Source organism: Capronia coronata (genome assembly GCF_000585585.1).
Source record: "Capronia coronata CBS 617.96 chromosome Unknown acBCG-supercont1.9, whole genome shotgun sequence".
Classification (NCBI taxonomy): Eukaryota; Fungi; Ascomycota; class Eurotiomycetes; order Chaetothyriales; family Herpotrichiellaceae; genus Capronia; species Capronia coronata.
The window spans coordinates 13,951-36,011 of record NW_006912901.1 but is presented as its reverse complement, the minus strand read 5'-3'; the positions used below and the strand labels follow the sequence as shown (position 1 = coordinate 36,011).

The 22,061-nt window shown below is 51.3% G+C and overlaps 11 protein-coding genes across 11 annotated transcripts; 5 read left to right on the top strand and 6 right to left on the bottom strand.

The window, feature by feature from the left end:
• Nucleotides 1-108: 108 nt before the first annotated feature.
• A1O1_08749 (uncharacterized protein) lies at nt 109-752 on the bottom strand (the record flags this gene model as incomplete). Its single annotated transcript, XM_007729607.1, has 1 exon — nt 109-752. A coding segment is annotated over one exon (642 nt), but the record flags the coding sequence as incomplete, so codon positions are not given.
• A 369-nt stretch (nt 753-1,121) lies between these two features.
• Nucleotides 1,122-1,487, top strand: A1O1_08748 (alpha-glucosidase; the record flags this gene model as incomplete). The annotated part of the gene is made up of 1 exon (XM_007729606.1): nt 1,122-1,487. A coding segment is annotated over one exon (366 nt), but the record flags the coding sequence as incomplete, so codon positions are not given.
• A 559-nt stretch (nt 1,488-2,046) lies between these two features.
• Nucleotides 2,047-3,482, bottom strand: A1O1_08747 (oxalate decarboxylase; the record flags this gene model as incomplete). Its single annotated transcript, XM_007729605.1, has 3 exons — nt 2,047-2,705; nt 2,762-3,101; nt 3,159-3,482. 3 exons carry the CDS (start codon nt 3,480-3,482, stop codon nt 2,047-2,049), a joined length of 1,323 nt encoding a protein of 440 aa, XP_007727795.1.
• A 682-nt stretch (nt 3,483-4,164) lies between these two features.
• A1O1_08746 (uncharacterized protein) lies at nt 4,165-5,013 on the top strand (the record flags this gene model as incomplete). The annotated part of the gene is made up of 1 exon (XM_007729604.1): nt 4,165-5,013. The coding sequence occupies one exon, from the start codon at nt 4,165-4,167 to the stop codon at nt 5,011-5,013; it is 849 nt and encodes a 282-aa protein (XP_007727794.1).
• A 492-nt stretch (nt 5,014-5,505) lies between these two features.
• Nucleotides 5,506-6,494, bottom strand: A1O1_08745 (carboxymethylenebutenolidase; the record flags this gene model as incomplete). Its single annotated transcript, XM_007729603.1, has 5 exons — nt 5,506-5,814; nt 5,876-6,216; nt 6,280-6,322; nt 6,382-6,416; nt 6,470-6,494. The coding sequence occupies 5 exons, from the start codon at nt 6,492-6,494 to the stop codon at nt 5,506-5,508; spliced, it is 753 nt and encodes a 250-aa protein (XP_007727793.1).
• A 564-nt stretch (nt 6,495-7,058) lies between these two features.
• On the bottom strand, nt 7,059-8,766 carry A1O1_08744 (uncharacterized protein; the record flags this gene model as incomplete). The annotated part of the gene is made up of 3 exons (XM_007729602.1): nt 7,059-7,163; nt 7,227-8,024; nt 8,080-8,766. The coding sequence occupies 3 exons, from the start codon at nt 8,764-8,766 to the stop codon at nt 7,059-7,061; spliced, it is 1,590 nt and encodes a 529-aa protein (XP_007727792.1).
• A 1,407-nt stretch (nt 8,767-10,173) lies between these two features.
• Nucleotides 10,174-10,464, top strand: A1O1_08743 (uncharacterized protein; the record flags this gene model as incomplete). The annotated part of the gene is made up of 1 exon (XM_007729601.1): nt 10,174-10,464. A coding segment is annotated over one exon (291 nt), but the record flags the coding sequence as incomplete, so codon positions are not given.
• A 1,179-nt stretch (nt 10,465-11,643) lies between these two features.
• On the bottom strand, nt 11,644-12,644 carry A1O1_08742 (uncharacterized protein; the record flags this gene model as incomplete). The annotated part of the gene is made up of 2 exons (XM_007729600.1): nt 11,644-12,410; nt 12,473-12,644. 2 exons carry the CDS (start codon nt 12,642-12,644, stop codon nt 11,644-11,646), a joined length of 939 nt encoding a protein of 312 aa, XP_007727790.1.
• Nucleotides 12,645-13,470: 826 nt separating this feature from the next.
• Nucleotides 13,471-14,953, top strand: A1O1_08741 (uncharacterized protein; the record flags this gene model as incomplete). Its single annotated transcript, XM_007729599.1, has 5 exons — nt 13,471-13,684; nt 13,742-14,077; nt 14,127-14,481; nt 14,544-14,851; nt 14,904-14,953. The coding sequence occupies 5 exons, from the start codon at nt 13,471-13,473 to the stop codon at nt 14,951-14,953; spliced, it is 1,263 nt and encodes a 420-aa protein (XP_007727789.1).
• A 1,216-nt stretch (nt 14,954-16,169) lies between these two features.
• On the top strand, nt 16,170-17,481 carry A1O1_08740 (uncharacterized protein; the record flags this gene model as incomplete). Its single annotated transcript, XM_007729598.1, has 2 exons — nt 16,170-16,900; nt 16,956-17,481. The coding sequence occupies 2 exons, from the start codon at nt 16,170-16,172 to the stop codon at nt 17,479-17,481; spliced, it is 1,257 nt and encodes a 418-aa protein (XP_007727788.1).
• Nucleotides 17,482-17,864: 383 nt separating this feature from the next.
• On the bottom strand, nt 17,865-19,809 carry A1O1_08739 (long-chain acyl-CoA synthetase; the record flags this gene model as incomplete). The annotated part of the gene is made up of 5 exons (XM_007729597.1): nt 17,865-18,214; nt 18,267-18,596; nt 18,650-19,029; nt 19,088-19,367; nt 19,422-19,809. The coding sequence occupies 5 exons, from the start codon at nt 19,807-19,809 to the stop codon at nt 17,865-17,867; spliced, it is 1,728 nt and encodes a 575-aa protein (XP_007727787.1).
• Nucleotides 19,810-22,061: the final 2,252 nt, after the last annotated feature.

Genomic DNA, 22,061 nt, shown 5'->3' with positions numbered 1-22,061 from the left:
CCAAGTGCAGTTAACGTGCTGCGAAATGCAGACGGGACTACCAAGGCCGGCGGGTTCGTTCATCCGCCAGTGCCAGCCTCCAATGTCCCTCATCCCTCAACTTCCAATTCACTGGTCTTGTTCGCCCCCTTGCCCATGCAAGCCGCTTGGAGATGTGTGTCTTCAATCTTATGGCGGTGCTCTTCAGGGTACGACTCCACGTCTGCCTCAAATCCGTCATCACTATCCGCTTCTCCCAAGAAGGCCGCGTTCTGGGCATCGAGAGATTCGTGCTTATCTCCCTCCACTGCCTTTATTGCCTCAAGGGCATCATCTGAATCTGCCTCCCCTAAAAATGCGGCGTTTTTGGCGTCTAGGGGCTCCCGTTTGTCTCCTTCTGCGGCTTTCTGTACTTCGAGGGCATCGTTAGAATCGGTCTCGCCCAAAAATGCCGCGTTCTGGGCGTCCAGCGCAGGAGCTGGAGGCCCGTAGCTATCTCGATATGCCTCATGGCCATCGTTGCTGTCTGCCTCACCCAAGAAGGCCGCATATTTACTATCGTTGAGATCTTCAGTCCGACTTGAAGCAGCCGATGACGGGGGTGGTCGGTTAAAGATTTGACCACCAGACCCCGGTGCTATATTTGCAACGCTGGGCGCGAGCCTGGCTGCGGAAAGGTGCAGACGTCGTCGAGGTAAGCAGCGGATTGAGAAACCCAGGAGGCCGGCCCTGGTAAGTGAGGCCATACTGAGCAGGAACGGGCGTGCTGCCATTGTGATAGTCAATCACGAAAAAGGAGTCGGCGTGCTATATGTCTACGATGGATAGCAAGGACAGCTTGGAGGTTCCGAATTGCTTGCTCTCTCATTCAGACTCTTAGGTGGCCTGAGGGGTTGTGTCAGTGCCTCATCACCTGATAAGAAGTCTGCATTTCGACCTTACAACCATGGGCTTCGCAGCTCCTCAACCATTGCTCAACGAAGAACAGCTATCTGCCAAACAGATGGTCGAGATTGAATAGCGTTTGCGGGGTACCCGCGAAGTCTGGGGTCTGAGCATTTATATGCTGTCCAGGGGCTACAATCGTCAAGCTATTCGAGGCAATCGGGTTACCAATGATGCACCGCCTACTTATGGGAAAATCTTGGATCTGCCCGAACGAGAGACAAAGCCAGGTATTGGTCACCACCACATTTCATTTCATCGGTTTGGACCACCCCCTTTACGATGTAACATCCTGGAAGCTATCTGAATCGAAGTATTTGGTGGAACGGTGGCAACTGTTCATTGAAGGTACGGATGGCTGGACTACAGCGTTTTGTGAGAACCATGACAGCGGGAGAGCCGTATCGAGGTTTGGAAGTGATTCTACAGCCCACTGGAAGACCTCTGCTGATATCATCGCACAGGGGCAAAGCACACTGACAGGATCGCTATTTCTTTACCAAGGTCAAGAATTTGGAATGTGCAACATCCCCGGATTATGGCCCATCGAGGAGTCTAAGGAGCACCAGTTTCTATCACGAAGCGGAGTTGGACGACGATACTAGCAGAAAGACGAAAGCGACGCAAGGAATACAGTGCTGGCGCGCGACCACTCCCGTTTGCCGTTCCAACATACATGCAAGGTTCAGGCTTATTGACAGAGAGAACGAGAAGACTTCAGCTATCTCAAGGTCGGTGATGGTGGAGAACGGAAGGCCCTCGTGTTACTCAATTGTAGTGCAGAGCATGTCTCGCTCCAGAGCAAGTGGTTAACCTGCTGGATGGGGTAGTGGGTGACTTCTTGTCGGAAATTTTGACGGAGGAACCAACCCATCAATTCTGAGCGCATATGAAGGCAGGGTATACGTCCACTACTGGACTTCTTCGACGAGTAGGGCCAAACAGCCACAAGATGCATCGCCGGAAAAGCCGCAGCCCACTCGATGGATACCTACTACGGGTGAAAACGCGATGTGCAATTTACACAGGTATTGAAATGCCACGGCTGCGTTATGATATATCCACAGTCCTTTGGTTATGTTTGGTCCTGGCGATAGCCCTGGACTTCAAAGCTCGGCTGCTCTAATCATTCTTTCCTCTGATGGGGTCGTAATCGGCGTCGTGAATCTCCTTCAGGAACTTCTCCGCCGCTTCCTTGTCATCCGCAAAGATGTGATCCGCCACCATCCTCCGAGGAGTCTCACCTAGCCATTGAAATAACGAGAAGTCCTGGAACTTGTCGGCCCGGAAGATTTCGAGGACTTCAACGGGCTCGTCATCACTCAAGTTTTCGATGAAGTGGCCCATGTTACGTGGGATGACACCGACGTCTCCGGCAACGAAATCAAATGTTCTGGCGGTACCCTCGGCTCCAAAGACAGTGACTCGCGCGCGGCCCTTGATGAAGAACGACCACTCGTCAGCATTGGGATGCCAGTGCATCTCTCGCATGGCTCCTGGCTGGATATCAAGATGAGCCGCTGCGATGGTCTTCGAAATTGGGAAGTTGGTCGAATCGGTGATGCGGACTTGTCCTCCAGTCGTGTTGACCGGTTCCTGGTCCATCATCTTATGTGTGAACTGGTATTGGGACTTCTTGACATGACGGCCGTCTGGCTTCTCCTCATCAATCGATCCAGGTAACGAACCTTGAAAGATGTACTTATCAGACTTGGGAATTGTCTTGAACACCTCGGGAGCAAGCCGGAAATTCTCCGCAAGAACAGCCTTCGGTGTGTGAGCTGTGAAAAGAGTGAGTACAATGTCAAGCAGAATACGTTATAGACGGCAAACTCACCCAGCCAATCTGTCAACAAGAAGGTAGACTCTTCGTTGAAGTTGCCGTCGTCGAAAACAAGAAGGAACTCGGTTCCATTGGGACTCAATCCCTGCAGAGAGTGCGGGTGACCCGATGGGAAATACCATAGGTCGCCTTTCTGGAGATCGTCGATGAAGCTGCCGCCTTCGGTGTCTAAAGCGGTGACACGGACGTTCCCTTCAAGTACATACGCCCATTCGGCCTCTTTGTGCCAGTGCAGTTCTCGTATTACCCCATAGTCGAGTCGCATATTGACGCCAGCGACTTCTTTGCTGGCACCCAGCTCTCGGACGGTCGTTTGCCGAGTCCAGCCACCTTCCTACAACACCGCACGTCAGAAATTGGCGCAACCCTGAGTGAAACAGGTAGAACTCACCTCGATCCTCATATGGGAATCGGCAAAGCTCCAACGCATGTTTGCCATGCTGCCGTGATCCGTGCTAGGAGGGCGAATCATGTCCGGGTTCTGCCTCTCCCGGTCCTTGTTCCGGGGACCCAACATGGAAGCGCCATCGCCGTTTCGCCAAGGGAGCGGCTGTAGGTCATCGCCGTAGGAGTCGATCTTGTGATCATAGGGATCTCTGTGTTTACGCGTGTAGGGACTGTTGCGGTCGAATGCCTTGATGGGATATTGATCCCTCTCGATGATGGGCACAGCCAAGCAGGCACTGGCCAAAAGAGACCAGATGAATAGCTGCATCTTTAAGCGGCAGAGTCTTAGAGTGAGGAAGCTGAGTTAGAAGAGAAACAGACCCTCGTGAGCCGGGCTTGAGTAACAACCTCGACCGTGTGGAGATATATACGTGCTCTCTCTTGCTACAGCTCTGGGGAGCTCGGTTGCAGCTGGCGTCTTTGTTCGTTTATGCAGCTGCTACATGTAAACACGAGACCCTTGGAACCGGCAGTTTCTCATCAGTCCTATTACCTGCCGCGTGGCTAGCATTTTAGCCATCGTTTGAGGATGGATCATTGACCGAGTAGGGACGTCATGAAGCCGCCGGTTCAACGTTTATCCATAGTGATGATGGCCTGTGTTGGCCAGCTTGATCCGGCACCTCCATCTTCCATCCTCCTCACATTTCGTTATTTGCCTCAACTGCCTCGTCTAGACAGTGACACGGTGCGAACTCCCCCGGCTGAGGAAATGGACGTACTGAAACGGTCTTAGATTCCGGCTGATAGTTTTGCTCCTTGACTAAGGTAATCGTTCTGTTGCTTGGCCGTTCCTGAGTCCTCTCATCGCCGGACGTCCCTACCCGGCTTTTTTGGTCGAAGCACCTTTACCCCAGTACCTACTCTGGACTTCAGGCAATCCTGCGCTTAGCAGAAGACAATATCCTTCTTCACTACTGGCCTAGTGCACGTTCCCCTCTAGAGCGAACATGCCTCCCGCTGACGGATATGGCACCCTGAATGGCGACGACTCTTCTCGTGATGTTTCCGCCGGAGAAGTCTCGAATAATGAAAGTGACGCGTTACTGGGCAAGCGGGCAGTCGTTGCTTCTTGGGAGGGCTTCCGCCAGTACATGTTGGACGACATTGACAGAAGATGGGCCGACCTTCTGCTTCTGTTGTCATACGTGATCACAGGCTTGCTCGACAGCTCGGCGGTCTTCATTTGGGGCTCATTTGTGAGCATGCAAACCGGCAACACCGTTTACCTGGGATTGGGACTGGTTGAGCCAACCAAAGGCACAAGATGGATACGGTCCATGACCTCGATTGGCTTCTTCTGCTTCGGCTCGTTTTGTTTCAGTCGCTTCCATCGCTACTTCTCACCCAAACGCCGCTGGGTCCTCCTGGCCTCGTTCACGACACAGTTACTGCTGGTTGTTACTGCGGGTATCATCGTCGTGGTGGACAGCGGGAGTGACAGCGACCTGCGTTGGGAGGTTCTAGTTCCCCTGGCACTGGTGGCATTCCAGAGCAGTGGGCAGGCGGTGACAAGTCGAGCTTTGGGGTATAACAGCCTTACCAGTGTCGTCCTGACGAGCATTTACTGCGACCTCTTCTCCGATCCTCTGCTCATGGCGGGCATCATGCGGAACCCTGAAAGAAACCGCAGGGCAGCAGCTCCACTACTTCTGCTGGCTGGTGCAATCTTTGGAGGTATGTGGGCTCATAGTGCCGTTGGTCTCGCTGGAGCATTGTGGACAGCAGCCGGCTTGAAGTTCACGATCATGCTGGCATTTCTCTTATGGAGGAAAGATCCGAAGACAACGCAGACCTGATGGTCGTACACGAAACAACAGGCAGCAGAGATTGGAGCTGGAGCTGCGGATAGACTCGATGCTGGGCAACCTGGGCACTCATTGTTGGCGTTCTCCAACTTGGTGTCCTCAAATGGAAATCCCGCCCGCTGGCCGAAGAGATGTCTACTACGCTCAACTTGGCCCCGCCCAGCGGTTCTGGTCCATGTTATATAGCCCATGTCCAATACGAGTTCGTCATGTGAATCTGGTGAAGCTCCTGATGAGCGCAACGGATCTTGTGGTTTCCGGCAGCCAAAGTGTAAGGTCTACGCCTCGTCAGTGAAAGGCGGATAGTGCGACTAGATAACGATATTATGCTAATGGCGGTCGGAAATTATCTTGTTTGTATATGTATTGTTTCCGGAGTGTCGCAAACAGTATCTTTATTGAATGCCCTCTCTCTTGACTGTACAGTTTTGTCTCCTATTTGAGAAGGCTCGAGCTCACGTACCGCTCCGGCTGCTAGTAAATTTAGAGGTATTTGTGGAAGAAGTTCAACAGTGTTTGGTATGCTTTCTCATACGCGGCCTTGACCTTCGGATCGTCCAGATCACTTCTGGCGGCCATGAAGCCGTGCACCTGGTCGGGATACCATTCCACCTGCTTGGGCACTTTCAGTTTCGCCTCATACTGTTCAACGGCGGCCTTATCCTCATCCTTGGATGGAATCATGAGCATCGGAATCGTCACATCGGGAGCGTCGTTCGGGTCGACCATTGCCGGGTGGCACGCAGCAGCTGCCTTGAATGGCGTTCCAGATTGAGAGACCAGGTTAACAATCTGACGGCGACAGTTGTTAGCGACGGTTGCCAGTTGCAGAACGCTAGGGTAAACAACTCACTTTCCCACCCCAGCAGTACCCAACTATGCCCCAGTCTTTCACTTCTGGGTGGTTGGCCTTCAATTCCCCAATTACCTTCTTCACTCGTTCGACAGTCTTGGGAGGTGCAGCAGTGGTCTGAAAGAACTCGCCCAGCTTCTTTCCCTTCTCTTCTGTATCAGGAGGGTACCATGAGATGTCGGCTGGTTTGCCTTCGAACCAGTCCGGCATAAAAATTTGGTATTGGTGGTCTTTGTCTGCATGGGCAAGGATATCGGCACCCTGGAGGGTTTGTGGGAAGAACCCGAAGATGTCGAAGATGACCAGGATGCCCTGCTTAGCTGACGATGGTCCGGTGGTATCTGATCGCACACAGTAAGCTTTTGTCCCAGTAGCGACTTATCTGTGGCATTCCATGTACTCACAAGTCTTCAGCCCGTCGACAGTAATGTAGCTACCCTTCTCTTTCTGGTGACAATGTCAGCACAAACAGGAACTCCGGTGGCAGTGGAGCGGAGGAAACGTACATAGCCCTTGCTGACGACGGCTGGGGTATTGCAGCCTACCAAACAATTTAGCATTCATTCGTGCGTCTTTAGTGCAGAGAGTCCTTACAAGCTGCCGAAGGTGTCTGCGACATGCTGGCGAGAGTTCTCGACTGAAGAGGCGTGGCGACAGATCTGGATGAGGTCGAAAGCTGTTGTGCTAAAGCAGAGAGCCTACGCGAAGTCATGAATTGGAGAAGAAGTCCAATGATGCATGTAACCCCAAGTTCTTTGGTGGCTCAGAGAACAGCTTGGGTTCTTCTTGCGCAGTGTGTGATGATGCTTATGAGAGCAGGATAAGTGACGACTTCTGTCGATATTCAGAGAAGCATCTTGAATCCCACCCACTGCACTGCGACACTTTATCGGCACGTACATGATTGAAAGCCGCATGAGGGGCGCATGCGGGGGTCTCAAACTTCGGAATAGTACGTACGGATCATGCTGTCATCCATCACGTCGACCTCCCCTGCCAGTGCCTCCCTACAACAAGCCGACAGATAAGCTACGCCGCGATAGGAACAAGTCGGAAGACATCATATTGCCGCGGATCAATTGCCGCGGAACGACGCTGAACAACCCTGAGATCGATAATGTGAGACTGCAAACGCTGTACAGCACAGGAAGAGTACACACGGCCCTTCAGATGCTGGACATCGCTATGCCCGCCATCTCCTGCTCTTCAACCGAACCTTGAATTCCGATTGTTTCAAGAACCATGCGTTGTGAAGCTTCCATGGCTTGGACGGGTCTGCCAGCTCGACCTGCACAGACATCAGCTATAAACCGCGTAAAGGTATGAGAGGGACAAGGAACCATGGACCTACTTCGAATCGCATCAAGACAGCCGGGACCAGCTTGTAGAGCTCCAACAAGCTCACATTCTTGCCGATGCATGTCCTGGATCCAGCTCCGAAGGAAAAGATCGAGTTCTCCATCAACCTCCTCTGAGGAGGTGAAGCTTCCAGCCAGCGTCGAGGACGGAATTGGTCTGTATGCTCTCCGAACAGGGGATGACGGTGTACTACCCATGCATTGCAGCCAACAATCGTTCTCTCTGGAATGAATTGGCCGCAAATTGTGACCCCTGCAGGTGGCACTATTCTCTCCAATACAAGAGCCGCAGCTGGATGGCAACGCAGTGACTCTTTGATGACTGCGCTCAGGAAGGGAAGATCCTTTACGGCGCTCCACCCGACCAGTCCGTCCTTGTTGGAAAACAGGCCTTTCTCTCTCTGAGACCAAAGTTCTTGCATCAGGCTATGCATGTCATGTGGATTTTGCAGTAAGTGATAGAAGATTGCTCGTAACGTGATGGCGGTTGTGTCAGATCCAGCAAACATATTCGCAACGGTCAGCGCCAGCACTCGCTCTCGGGTGATGAACTCGGGATCCTTGCGATGCGCCTCATAGAACCTCGACAAAAAGTCTCTTCGTGTCAGGTTTCCATCATTGGTTGTTTGCATACATTTGTCGCCATGCTCCGCTTCATACAGACGACCGGCGATACGGGCTCTGGCAAAGCTCGCCACTGGGGTGTTGGAATTTACCATCCCATATTTACTGGCCATCAAAATAAGTGGGTTTTTGAGGAACAGTTTGTCCAGTGCTGGAATCTGGCCGATCTGAAGATCCGTGAGTTAGAGGAATGCAACCCTTGGAGGACTGGTTCACACCCACGACTGAAACATAGTTCAGCAACCTCTCCAAATTCCCGATAATGTTGTCCACATCCTCCCCTCTCTCCACGAAGCCCAATCGCTGTGAGTATGTGAGCTCGCCGATGACATCAAATGCATAGTATTGAAGCCAGGTCCCAAAATCACACACCCCACTAGGGCCTGGCTTGTCTGCAAACCCCTGCTGCAAACGATCCAGGAACGCAGACGTGGTTGAGTCTACTAGAGGTTCAAATTGAACCAAAGTACTCATGGAATACGCACTGGAGACCGCTCTCCTAAGTCTTGCGTGGAACTTCTCGTCGGTGGAGGTGAACAAGGTATACAAGCGACGGCCCTTTGCGATCGTCTGTTGGACGGGGTAAAACCCGGATTTGACGAATCCAGAGTTCAATGCGTATATGATGTGAACGGCACCTGGATCGGACACAGATATGGCGTTGGGTCCCAGGCGCACCAGCGGCCCATGGATTTCGTGCAAGCGGATATGTTCAACCTCAGGTCGTCGGCCCCAAACGAGGAAAAGGCGCCAAAGGTCAGTACAGGAGGCCAGGGTTGGACCTGGAATATGGTTGATCCTATTCCAATACTTGTTCAACAGGACTCGCGTGACAAGGAGGGTGACTGAAATCCAGCATACAAATAACACTGAATGAGTCTGCAGCCGACCTTGGACTTGGTCGAACATCTTGCTCCTATAGTAGGTACGCTCTGCGGCACGGAGGCGAGGCAGAGATGGAAGTACTCACGACTTACAAATCGAACAGGATATTAGATACTTACAGATTTTATGGAAGCCAACACTATTCCCCACAACCATTCCTCGATGGTCAACTGCCGACAAGGCGGAGGGAGGGTTCTTTGCGGGGATCGGCTGCTGGGGTAGACGGACTATCAAACGGCGGAATGCCACCGCGTTGATTGTCATTTCTCGAACCGTTCTCCTTCGTTGTTTGAACGTCTGGGCACATGTCAAAGGACTTGGTGACCCAGAACAACGACAGGCTTCCGGTCTTGTTGATGGAGCCAGACATAAGAAAATCTTCACATGGGTGGTCAAGAGAATAAAAGGACGACAGTACAAGAGTCCGATGCCCGACCATTTTGACCGATGGTACTTGGACACTTCCAATGTCAGATTCAGGACCTTCAGTCCTTCACAGGAGGCTCCGAACAACAGATGGCGCTGGACGGAAGACACCTAACATGCAAAAGACTTTCTTTAAGCCGACCACGCGACGGAGGCAGAGCATAATAGACCATGGTCGTGCTTCATTATGGAGCGATGATCGAGACGTCCTACACTAATGAACGAGAGCGGCTAAGCTGATAGACCAGCATGTCAATTGGTACATGCCGTTACTGCGCACCAGGTCTCTGTGAAAACCTGAGCTTGTAGGGGAATGTCAATGAAACAGCCGCCATGGTGAACCAACGCAGCGATACCTTCGACTTCTTTTGACTGCATCGGTGGCTTGTCTCCCTCGAGCACTATCCAGAGGCGATGAGGGCGCACAATCAATCAATTCTGAGGGACGTAATCTGGACGCGACTTGTTCCTGTGATTCTGACTCGACTGGCGCTCTTCGGTGAGCAGCACATGGGACTAGTGGGAAAGCCGAGAGACCGCGGTTCAGACCACCGTCCAAGATTCCATGACTCCCAGCGTCCTGGGTTTGGATCTGGGAGGGCCTCTGCTAGTCAACGGGCATCAGTTTGATGTTTTGCAGTTCACAGTGAGAGCAAGAGGATCATGGCCTGAGTCGTATAAAACTACGGAGTCAACAGTTGCACCGGCTGTTCTGCTCTCGAACCAAAAGGAAGGGCATGATGGATGACGTCCCTTATCGCTGTCATCCTTACCCCATATCCATCTATCTACCTTTGGAGAAACTCAGACTTCTTCAGCGCGGATTTTAACTTTCATGAATGGTATGAGTGGCTGACTATCAGCCACGGGAAGATAGTAATCATCACACCACCTACCTCGTATCCTGCACATCCCCTTTATAGGCCAGCAACCTCCCCTTGATCGCTCCCAACTCTTTCAGCTTCGACCGGATAGCTGCAAAGAACGATATCATTTATCTACACGATGAAGCCTTTCTATCGCGCAGCAGTGAGAGGCCGGTGTGTCCCGTTGACAACAACACGACAATACGCTTCAACTCCCCGGCTGTTTCAACCCACTGCCCTTCATCGTGCTGAAGCCGCTGCCGACCTGAAAGCGCATCCCGAAAGTCAACTCACGCAAGAAAAACTCCCGGATAAGGAGCACAGTCATCACTGGGACGACGCGAATGCTACGCCGAGTGAAGCTGATGTATGGCCACACACTGCAAGGGGATGGGATAATAGCACTGACGAGCACCTGGTAGATCAAAGCAGATCGTGAGACCCGCGAGGAGGCGGCGAAAAAGAAGCAACAAGACAACACAGCCGAGAAGTGAAGAGGGTCAGTCAGTACGCGAGGTTGTTATCAAGTGGCAGCCCGGTCGAACAGAAGCTACGGAGTGGGCCCCGAACGATGGCTGGACAAAATATGGCGCAGTAGGAAACATCGCTTCGATTTCAGTTGATGCCTATAGGTACATACCTCAGGCTATGTCTTTCACGAACTGTTCACGAAGGAAGGTGGTTAAAAGTTACGGGCTTGGAGACCAACTTGAATTCCCAGAGACTGATGTCTGCCACTAGTAGACCTGTACAATGCGCGTGAGTCGGGAAAACAGTCAAATGTTTCACCGTCCGTGCTGCGGTTGACTTGTCGCTGGATTCCATAGGCTCAACCAAGTCCAACGCCAGACCTCGCCTACACTTCCAGTACAGCTGTTTGTGGGAACGAAATTGCCGCCCTTCCTAGGCCCGACTCTTCGTCTCATCAGAATCAACTGATATTGCCTCGTCCATTCTTGGGGAGCGTGCCTGCTTTACACTCCGCGAGTCAATATTGCAAGACCCATAGATGTTAACGTCAGTTGGTATCTCGTGAAGCCATGAGAAACCAGTGTCTGCATGGTTCATTGAAGACACTCTTATTGAGGCGTTTTCGGTCTGCTATCTGTTCCCTCTCGCCCTGTGGTTCTCGTCTAACGCCCAACCTTCTCGGGAACAAACTAACGAGAGCACTCACACCTACGGCAGTCGGGAAGGACCATTTAAACATTGCTTCTTGACCGTATGCATTGTTGCTCCATGCTCAACCCACCCCGGGATACATTCATGAACAATGCGCGTCAAATCAATTGTGCCATCCGCAAAGGTACACATTGGTTTCTGCTAAGGTTCAGGAAGGATCGGGCAACGTAGCGTGGATTTGACTGCCACAGAGCAAGCAATTGGATCAAAGCACTGGGCCTGGGTCTTTTGCTTTCCTTCGACTCCAGAAGCATAAAGACGGGTGTCAGCCTTGCGGTAAGTAATGTCTGTGTTAGTCGAGCGTAGTGAACTCTTCGAAGTATTCTCTGGGTGTGACGGACAGCGCAACATTACTCGGAGAGACTCTTGCATGCCAAGACGTTGGTTATGGCCATACATCGATCTAGAACCATTGGAAGGACTCCTTTCACACGAGATTCCACAATGATATCAAGCCCGCAACTAGGCCCCCTGATCCGACAAGTAGCTTGACAGCATCACTTGTGTCCGATGCCGAAGCAGCTGATCGTGTTGTCGACCCAGTTTCCGACGCGGTCTGTGACGCGCTACCTGATGCCGAAGTGCCTGAGTCCGAAGCTGAAGTTGACGTGACGGAGCTGGACGTCGTAGAAGCGGACGTCGAGGGAGCGGCAGGCGCAGTGCTGGAAGTAATATTGGGGCCCGGCCCCGCCGTGATCATCCCACCATTTCCACCTGGATATGTCCCTCCTGCTGTAGCGGTAAAGTCTTGTGGTACCTGGGTCTGATTGCTGGCAAAGTAGTACATTGCAGCAGCAGGTGTTTGGCCTAACTTCGACTCGTCCAAGAAAGACGGTAGGTTGAAGTTTGTGCGACTCGTAGCATTGAAATCTTCAAAGTTTTGAGGGAAAGTAAAGTTTGCATGTTGGAAAAAGGCATAGATGATGTAGCGATGGGCGGCAGAGTCGGTAGGAGGAGATGGTCCGAGGTGGGGTACTCGCGGCGCAGATGAGTTGACCAACTGACTAGTGCCATCAGGGGACTGCGCCGCGACTGTCATGTCCGTCTGAAGCCAATGTAGGATGAAGCGTAGGTTCGGGCTTGAAGGATATCTCGCATCAGGATCGACCATGAGGAGCACATAGGACCCATTGTAGGTTGCAATAGATTCGTAGCTCGCAGTCTCGACGGCGACGGTAGGCTCTTTGGCAGGAACTATGAACGGTCAGCAGCAGCGGCAAAGGCAGCGAGAGGTCAAGCAGCATGACATGGCATACTGTCTACACCAAAGAGATCTGCCTCTGCAACGACAAATGAATTGCCATTGGCTTGGTAGGTCACCGAGAGCTCTGTGTGGTTTGGAGCCTCAGGGAAGCCGAAATCTGGGGGAGGAATGGCCACGGCCAAAGGAAGCGCGACCAAGAGCGAAAAGGCGATGGTCCAAGTCATGATTGACAGTCTCAACTTGATGATATGGCAGGGAAATGAAAATCAGAAGGGATGGAATCCATCTTGTCCTGTACATTTCAAGCTTGGGAATTTGTTCAATGCAGACATTTCAGCTGAGACATGTACAACGTCATCTGAGGATGGTCCGCTGGTGTACTGCACCAACGATTGGAGACAAACGCCGCTCGTGTTACCATTATTAGGTTTCTTCTTGTTGCAAGAGGACCAAAGTCAGCCTCCGCATTGTTGTGACAAGATGAATACACGTACCTTAGGTTGGATAGGGCAATACTCCACCGTATATCCAGCCTACGGGGGAGCATTGGCCTACTATCGTGGCTAGACTTCGCCGAGAGAATGGAGGCACCGAGCCACTTCTCCTCTGTTAGGACCGAGTCGGCATAGGCAACCTTCTTTGGTCAGGATTTGGCAGCTGGTATTGCGGTACTTTCGCGCTTTTGGACCTTTGAGGATGGCAACTTCACCGCCCTCTCCCCACTTTCTGCACGGGATCGTATGTCTGACCCCAGAACTACGCGACATATTTGCCAGTGACTCCTGCGTCAGAGGTGGGTGTCCTCTTCAACTACCCAGTCATAGAACGGGGACCTGATAGCACAGCCTGAGCGATAGCACAGGTGATAGCAAAAAAATTCTATCAGATTAGATTTGATCGACAAAGTCCCACTTTTCCGACCTCGGGCCGGCCATGCGTTGTGGTGGCCGCTGGTCTCATAAATGGGCATATATTCCCTTGGAAGGTCATTGTAGCAGGCCGGTCGACATGTTGAGTCGCTCCTTGAGATTTTACACCAAATTCCTGAAAATGCCATCCAACGAAGGTCTGGGTGCTACTGGCCGCATGCGTCCTTTCAAGGTGTTGATTCTCGGAGGCTCTTACGGCGGACTGGGAACCGCTTTGAATCTCTTAGACCTGTGCAACGGCAGATCGGCTCGGTTTTCAGCTGCACAAGTCGAGCCTCACGACCATGGCAAAATCCCAGTCGATATCACAATTGTAGATGAGCGTGATGGCTATTGTGAGTACAGCGACCACAAATACTCTTGATCTTCGGCCTAATTTGGACCGATATCAGATCATCTTATCTCATCACCCTTGGCATTGGCCTCAGCTACGTTCGCTCCCAAAGTCTGGACGAAGTTTGCCGAAATCCCTGCTCTGAAGCATGTCAACTTCGTTCAGGGCTCCGTTAGGACAGTGGACCCCAAGAGCAGAAGAGCGACCGTCTCAGACACGACCACGGGATCTCTGAGAGAACTAAGCTACGACTTTTTAGTAGCTGCCACGGGCCTCCGACGGGTATGGCCCGTTGTGCCACAATCATTTACCAGAGAGAGCTACCTGGTTGAAACTGACTCTCAGATCCGCAAAGTTCGAGATGCACAGGAGGGTGTTGTGGTCATTGGCGGAGGTGAGATGTCCATCCTTCAAAGTGGTACACTGCCACTGACAGTTTGCAGGCGCCGTGGGCATAGAAATGGCCGCGGAAATCAAAATGGTTATGCCCGACCAGAAGGTCACATTGATACATTCGAGAGATAAGCTCTGCTCTGCAGAACCTCTCCCGGACGAATTCAAAGAGACATGCCGGACTAAATTGCACGAGGCTGGAGTTGACACCATACTGGGCGAGCGTGTTCTTGAGACGGAACATGTGAGCGAAGACGGTAAATCCGTCTCGGTTCTCAAACTTTCCAGTGGCAGAGTGATCAGAGCCGGCGAAGTGATATACGCCATATCGAGGAGCTCTCCAACAAGTCAGTATCTTCCACCCACAGCCGTGGATGAAGATGGCTACGTTAAGATCACCCCATCGTAAGTTTTGCTAGCTTGATTAAGCCCTCCAGAGCTTACTTCCAGAGCTTACTTGTGGCCAGGTTACACTTCCCTTCAGAAATATCGAACTCCCAGTATCACTTCGCTGTGGGCGATATGGCCAAGTGGTCCGGCATCAAACGATGCGGATCTGCAATGCACCAAGGACAATACGCCGCACAGAATATCCATCAGTTGATGCTCGGTGAGACCCAAGGCACAAAGCCCGAGTTTATGGAATTGAGTGAGGTGCCGGCCATGATGGCTATAGCAATTGGGAAGCAGGGAGTTGCCTATTATCCCACTGAGGGCACAAAGTCAGGGGAAGATGTTTTACAGACCTTCTTCGAAGACGATCTAGGCAACAGGAGTACGCATATCTTGACCTCCTTTTTGACCATTTGGCTAATCCTTGATTATAGTATGCTGGGATCACATGCAACTCGGCAAGGAATTCCCTTGCACAAGTTGAACCCTGAGAAAACAGGCGAAGAAAGCGTCCATGCACGACGCTCAGAGATTCCAAAGCATTAAGAGATCATGGATGGGTTTGTGACTGGTCATAAAGTTGGAGGGAAATCCGGATCATGGAAAAAATGAGATTCAAGTAACAATACATATGGCATATTTCTGTTGGAATTTGGAAGCCAACCTCATACTGAAGGCGACAACCAGGGCATTTCTCAAATTGTGACTTACGATATATCGCTCTCTGCGAAGTGCATGTTGCGTGATGATGACGATTACAGGCATGACGGGCACCGGGGCACTAGTCTTGTTCAGGGGCCGGTCCGCCAGGTACACCATTGACGTCCGCTATTCTTGAGGCGCATTTCTGGCCCGTCTTCCCACCCAGCTAGCAGGTCCGCCAGCGGACAATGGCATCAGCCTCTCGCCGTGGATTCTGGTTGTGAAGCGCCGGGTTTGATTCGGACCATTCGCAATCAATTACAACCAAAACCTCGGTTCTAGTTCGGGTCCCGCGGAAAGGATCTTTCGTTCTACCGTGGCTCCCGCCTCCTCGATACATGGCTGTAGCAGCTATGATCCGATGTCGCAGGGCGGTCCTCAGAACGAGTATCCTGCCGTCTTTGAGCTTGTGCATGAATGTGGGTAGCGATATGGGACCTACCAACAACATGTCTGAGGTTAAGAGGCTCTTTTTCCTGGGCATCGAGCTTCAGAAAGAAGTTGATTGGACTTTATCTTATCAGATGAAAATTTTCACCGTTCGATCATCAACATCGCCCCGATTGCACTGCGTTAGGTTGTCTCGGCGAAGTGGCCTCGTCAGGCTCGGCGGTCAGGGGCGGTGGAAATTAAGTTATCTGATTCACCCAATTTTATCTGATCCGAGAAAAGGTGGAGTGCCAAGCAGATCCGCTGTGTCAAACATGCCGCAACGCCCCGAGTACATGGCGTATTACTTACTGTGCGGTTACAGGCAGTACGAATTACCAACGGTAACCCTTGTGTGACGACTTTGACGACTTATGGTACCGCTTTGATTTTACTTGCTCCAGTTCTTGGGAAATGTAGTATGGAGATCGATCAGTCTTGTCGTTTGAGGTCCCGCCAATCTTATTCTGCGTGCAACCCAGCTTTCTTTGCATATGAAAGACTCACGTCGACATCTTTGCGTATTGGGAAGGGAAGGGCACATGGGCTTGGATAGGAACGCACACGTCATGTCTTTCGACTTGGTCTGCGTCGGATTCGGCGTTACAGCCCTCTCGCTCGCCATCACCCTGCACGAGCGAGGAGCACTGGACAACACGCTCTTCCTCGAAAGTCAACCTGCATCAAAATGGAATCCGTGTTCGAGTTCAGCTGGTGGCCGGATGAGGACTTCGTTCCTGAACGACCTGATCACATCAGAGAACCCGCGCTCCAGGTTCACGTTCCTGAAATACCTCCATGCGACCAACAGATTGGCACTCTACGCGAATAGTTCCCAGATACAGCCTTCACGAGAGATGTTTGCCGACTATCTGCGCTGGTGCTCGGCGTCTTTCCAGAACAATGTCAATTTTGGCAAAAGGGTCACGGCTATATTCCCGGTGAGAGAAGACCAACAGCCCGTTCGATCCTGGAATGTGGTATTCTCAGACTCGGTCACTGGGCAACAAGACTCGGTGACCACCAAGCAAGTCATTTGTGCCGCTGGCTTACAGCCATTTATTCCCGCACCCCTCTCCAGCATCATGGACACTTCGCCCGATGTGGTCCATGCGACAGACTGCCTGCAGCGCATCTCGTCGACTATGCGCACGACGGGTGGCAAGTGTCACTTCGCCATCATTGGTGATGGGCAAACTGCTGCCGATGTCTTTGACCATATCCATGGCATCCGAGGTGATCATCAGGTGACTTGGTTCACGCAAGATCCCGTTCTAAGAGGAACCGACGACAGCCCTTTGTGAGTACTCATCTGGAAGATTCAGTCATATGGTAAGCTGACCTGAACGATACAGCATCATGGACAATACAAGGAAGCCGAGTTCTAAGGTGGGACAAGCGTTGCCTTTGGAACTAAGACGAAGAGCCATTGGCGACGGTCTCTGTACAGATTCTGTGTCGGCGATTGACCGTCATCTCTTGATGAGCATCTACGAGGTTCAGTATGCACAAAGTGTCAAAGAATCTGATGCGAATAAGTGGAAATTCCAGGTCAAATTCCAGCATAAATTGGTCGGGGCGGAAAAGGTAGCAAATGGCAAAGTCCGACTGTCATTCCAACGGCCTGAGTTTGAAGAACAACTATTCGGATGCAATATATTCGACCTGGTCATTGCCGCAACAGGCTACGAGAGGACTGAATACAAGAAAATCTTGGCTCCGTTGCTTGGTATGCTTGACGGCCACCAAGTCACGGTGAACCGAGATTATCAGGTCAACTTCCGGACCGGATCCTGCGGCGTAGGATGCGGCTTGTGGCTACAAGGCGCATTGGAAGGAGAAGATGTGAGTTTTCGGTCCTTCAACCTCTTAGCTTGCTGATTCTAACGACGTAGATGGACGACGACTTGTACCCAATCCTCGCAGCAAGGAGTAAACGTGTTGTTGATGCGATAGTGTCGCAAAGAATGGAGCAGCCGACTGCTCCGTTGGCTGAGGAGAGAGTGGCACACCTATAGACAAACGGCAGTGAAGGAATATGTGTCAAGAAGATCAGGGTACTGATTTAGCGTGAAAGGACGTAGGCGACTCTAGATCGTCTGGACCATGTCGCAAAAGGTCCTGGTTATGGCCATAGCATCGGAAGAAGGCTTACGCAAGCTCTGAGTCTGACCATCTTGAGCTTACGCACCGTGTTTGGAAGGCTTCTAGAAGCCTCAGATCATAGCTCAACAGATGACAAGCCTTTGGATTGTTTCCCCAACTCATAGTTTTGCCCTCTCTTTGGACAATATCTGCTCCGCCAGTTTTGCCAGCTCGAATTTTCTTACCTTTCCGCTGCCCGTCAAAGGAACAGTAGATGGTAGACCATCTTCACCCAGCCAGAAGACGTATGCCGGAGCTTTGTGCCTCCCAAGCTTCATCCTCACCCAGTCACGCACACCCTCGTCAGTAAGGTGGCTGTACCTGCCCGAAGCATTTGTTGCTCGTTGGAGGAATGCACCCACCACCTCCCCATATCTGCTGTGTTTCACACCCACGACGATTGCTCGCTCAACGGCTTCATGCTGAACGAGTCTCTCTTCAATCTCCAGAGGGTAGATGTTCTCTCCACCTGGTCGAATGTGTCAGTGCGGTAATAGGTTTGGACGACATGTGCAGCTTACCTCGGATTATGATATCCTTGAAGCGACCAGTAATTGTGCATGTGCCGTCATCGTGAAAGACGGCCTCATCGCCTGTATGCAACCACAACACTCCCTCCTCGTCGCGAATCATCACTTCAGCCGTCTTCTCTGAGTTTCTCCAATATCCCCGCTGCAATTGATACCCGGCAATGCACAATTCACCACGCTGGCCGATGGGAAGTATGTTTCCATTGTGGTCAACAATTTTTGCGTGTGCATGGGGCATAACCTTGCCGACAGTTGATAGCTTCAATTCAATTGGATCATCATGGAACGCGTTGAAACACGTCGGAGAAGCCTCGGTCAGACCTTTGCACAATGAATCAGTAAATATGGTCCGAATATGACTAAGGCATAAGTACCGTAGCTACTCGTAAACTCTGTCATTCCCAACTCATTAAACAGAAGCTCCATCAAATGCTTCGGGACGGGTGCCCCAGCAATAATACCCGTCCTGAGTCGATAGCAGTCAAAGTCTTCCGGCCGTGGTAGGCTGAAAATGGAATCGAACATGGCTGGCACTCCATGAAGACCGGTACATTGTTCTTCGGAGATTACTTTCAAGCATGCAGCTGCATCGAAAGTCTCGCTCGGGTATACAACCTTGCCACCGTGGGTCATAATCGCTAGCAGTCCGAGGACGAGACCGAAGCAATGGAACAGCGGTGGCGGACAGCACAACACATCGTCTTCTGTGAAAGCCATTCGGTCACCGATGAACCGACTGTTGTTGACAAGAGAGCTGGTGCGGAGTTAGTTGGGAATCGTGACAGTGAAATGGGAGCAGCTGCGACACTTACTAGTGGGTGAGCATTGCGGCTTTCGGATTTCCAGTGGTGCCGCTTGTGAACTGAAGATTGCAAACATCGTGAGCACTGAACTGCGTGGACACGTGATCCAATATATCACCCGATGCGGCGGCGCCTGCCTCGATAAGGCTCGTGTACGACGTAAAATGACCTGGATAGCCCCTTAGGATAATGATGTCCTCCAGTGTCCCAGGATTCTTGGTCAAGCTAGACAGCAGCCTTCGATTGTCATGGTAGCCGATTCTGGGGGTGGTGAAAAGCAGCTTGCATTCTGACTTTCTGTAAGTATGCCTGTGGCAGTCGCAACTCAGTATTTCAGACTCACCTGTAAACTCCAGTGCATACCGCGCCTCTGAGGGAGTGTACGTATTGTTCAAGATGACCAAGATGCAACCTATTCGCATACAAGCAAAGAAGACAGAGACATACTGCTCACAGTTGCCAGCCATAATACCGATACGATCACCGGGTCGAATCCCTCGAGAAGCCAAGGCCTTCGCCAGCCAGACGCTTTCTTGCCGCAGATGTTCGTACGTCCATCTTGCTCCTGTCCATGGTACTATCAAGCACTCGTTAGAGCTGTATTTGGTACATTGGAAGTCGAGTAGCTCAGCCAACGTAAAGTCGAGCAAAGGGACGTCGGCGTCGCCATGGACAATGGAAAGTGCCGGGGGAGGAAAGAGATTTGTCTCGCTGCTCGACTCCAACGCCATTGTTGAAGATTGCTAGGCTTCCTGGAATCCCAGTGTGGCAGCTGGAGAGACATGAGCTAAGTACGATATTATCGCCCTTTTCGAGGTGCGCTGTCCGCCTAGAGACCACTCATCTCGGATTCAAAGGCGTGTGCATCATCACATAGCTGCATTGATTGACATGCGGGAAATTCTGCCAGGCCCCGCCAGCGACATCCGATCTCGGTCGAAGCTACTGAGTCGCCAGTCCGAAAGGCACTGGGCCTGTTCACAAATTTTTGGGGACATACCAGTTCCGAAGCGTTGATTTGGGTGATTGTCCCACGGTCCCATGGGTTTCGAATTAACGGGCGTGGTTGCAGTGGTAATACCGTAACATACCACTCTCTTTTCGTCATAGTGTAACTTACAGTACCCTGTACTGTATTTTTCAGACGTACACAGCGTATGTACGTAGTAAATGACGACAGTGGAGACATCACATCAGTGGCTTCAGCCCACCGTTCAGCCTAAGGAAGTACTAGTACCCTAGTCTGTACAGAGCCTCTGGCTTAATTCTTATTAGTCAAACTCGTGATAGCTAAACCGAATTCGTAAAATACTAGTAGTAGTGCAATCTTACTGTAATAGGCATAGCGCGAAACGAGAGCAAACCCTCATCCAGGAGGACGCCTGTATCATTAGGTACACCTAGGTAGTACCTATTTGATATGTCTGGCGCCTTCCTCATGAAATGTAAATTTCCAGATTCAAGGTTCGAGACCGAACCGGAGCAGGATCGGAGCCGGATCAGAACTAGATCAGAACTAGATCAGATCAGATCGACACCAAATCGAGCTCGCAAGTCGATATAATGGCTGTCTTATTGATCTACTACCAACGAGACATATTCTACGCTCCGCGGAGGTACCTAAGACGTAGCCAGCGGCGAGATTTTGCTGTTTTTCGATCCCTAAGGTGGGAATATACTACTTACTTAGTAGGTATGGATGTCGCAAACGCGCAAATACAGTGCTACTTTGTAGTACTATCTCATGACCTTAGCTACAGTATACAGTACTTATATGTGGGCTACTAGGCCTAGTAGAGGGTGGCGACGACTTTGCCTCGGCTTACGGCATGCCTACGCCCTATCTGTGCTATAACGCTACCAAGTAAACATCAAGTACTGAAAAGATAGTAGTAGCACCAGTAATCAACGCTCCTAGTACCAAGTCATATCCTATGCTGTCGCCAAAACTGACCTTTCCCAATACAATCCATTCTACGAATCATGCTGCTGACTGAGGCGAAATACCTATTAACGGTCGAAGAAATGAAAGTAGATTCGGCGAGAAACTGCATTGGTAGAACAGCGAGAGCAATTTGAACCGAGTCGCTCGGAGGCCACCACCTGAAGAGTGACGATACAGCCTGATTGAGATAAAGTTGAGCCGGCATCTGATTTGACTTACATAAAGCGGCCACGATGCCATGACGGAAGTGAAGTCGTGGGTAGTGGTCAGGTTTTGTTATAACCTGAAAGATCGATCATCTTGTTGGCTTCGTCTACAGGCGCCTTCGCCTCAAGCTGAATAAAGCAGGCCTTCTAGACTTTTCTCTCTCGTCTGGTTTCTCCAAATTGTTCGTTAGGCAGGGGTGCAACTGGTCGAGTAGCGACATCATTCGCTGTCATTTCGATTCATCCGTATGCTATGCAGCTGGACGTATCACACCCTTTGTGTTAGGCTTCTTGACAATAAGGTTTCGACAGTCATGCCGTGGATATGGTGTCAGCTCTGTGAACTTTCTGTGGTCTGATGGAAAGTGACATCTGTCCCGTAATCTTGACGAAACCATGGGCGTAGTCGGGACTCAGGAGCGTTGAGACCTTCGCTGAAGAGATGCGGTACCAAGGACAGAGCTTGTGGCTGGAAGTATTATTGGGGAAAGACCTCTGGGTGCACGGGATGTAGAAACGGCTCGATTCTGGTCGGATTGCTTCCCCAAAAGCAAGAGCCATCGGAGGGCAGCTATCATCGCGGAAGTGAGTGAGTGGTCTTTCGTCAGGCCTTCTCAAATATGTGCGCCATCGTGCAGGAAATTGTGGACGCTCGTCCTGCTGCGGCCTGATGGTAGGCTTCGATTGCAGTCGCCCATGTCTCTTGTATCCAACAATATCAACACACCGCCTGCTGTGCCACTCAACATGTCTCTGAAGCTACCAAAGGTGTACACCACCAGTCCTGGGATGTCCATACTTAGTAGAAATAGATCTGCCACGAAGTGATGGA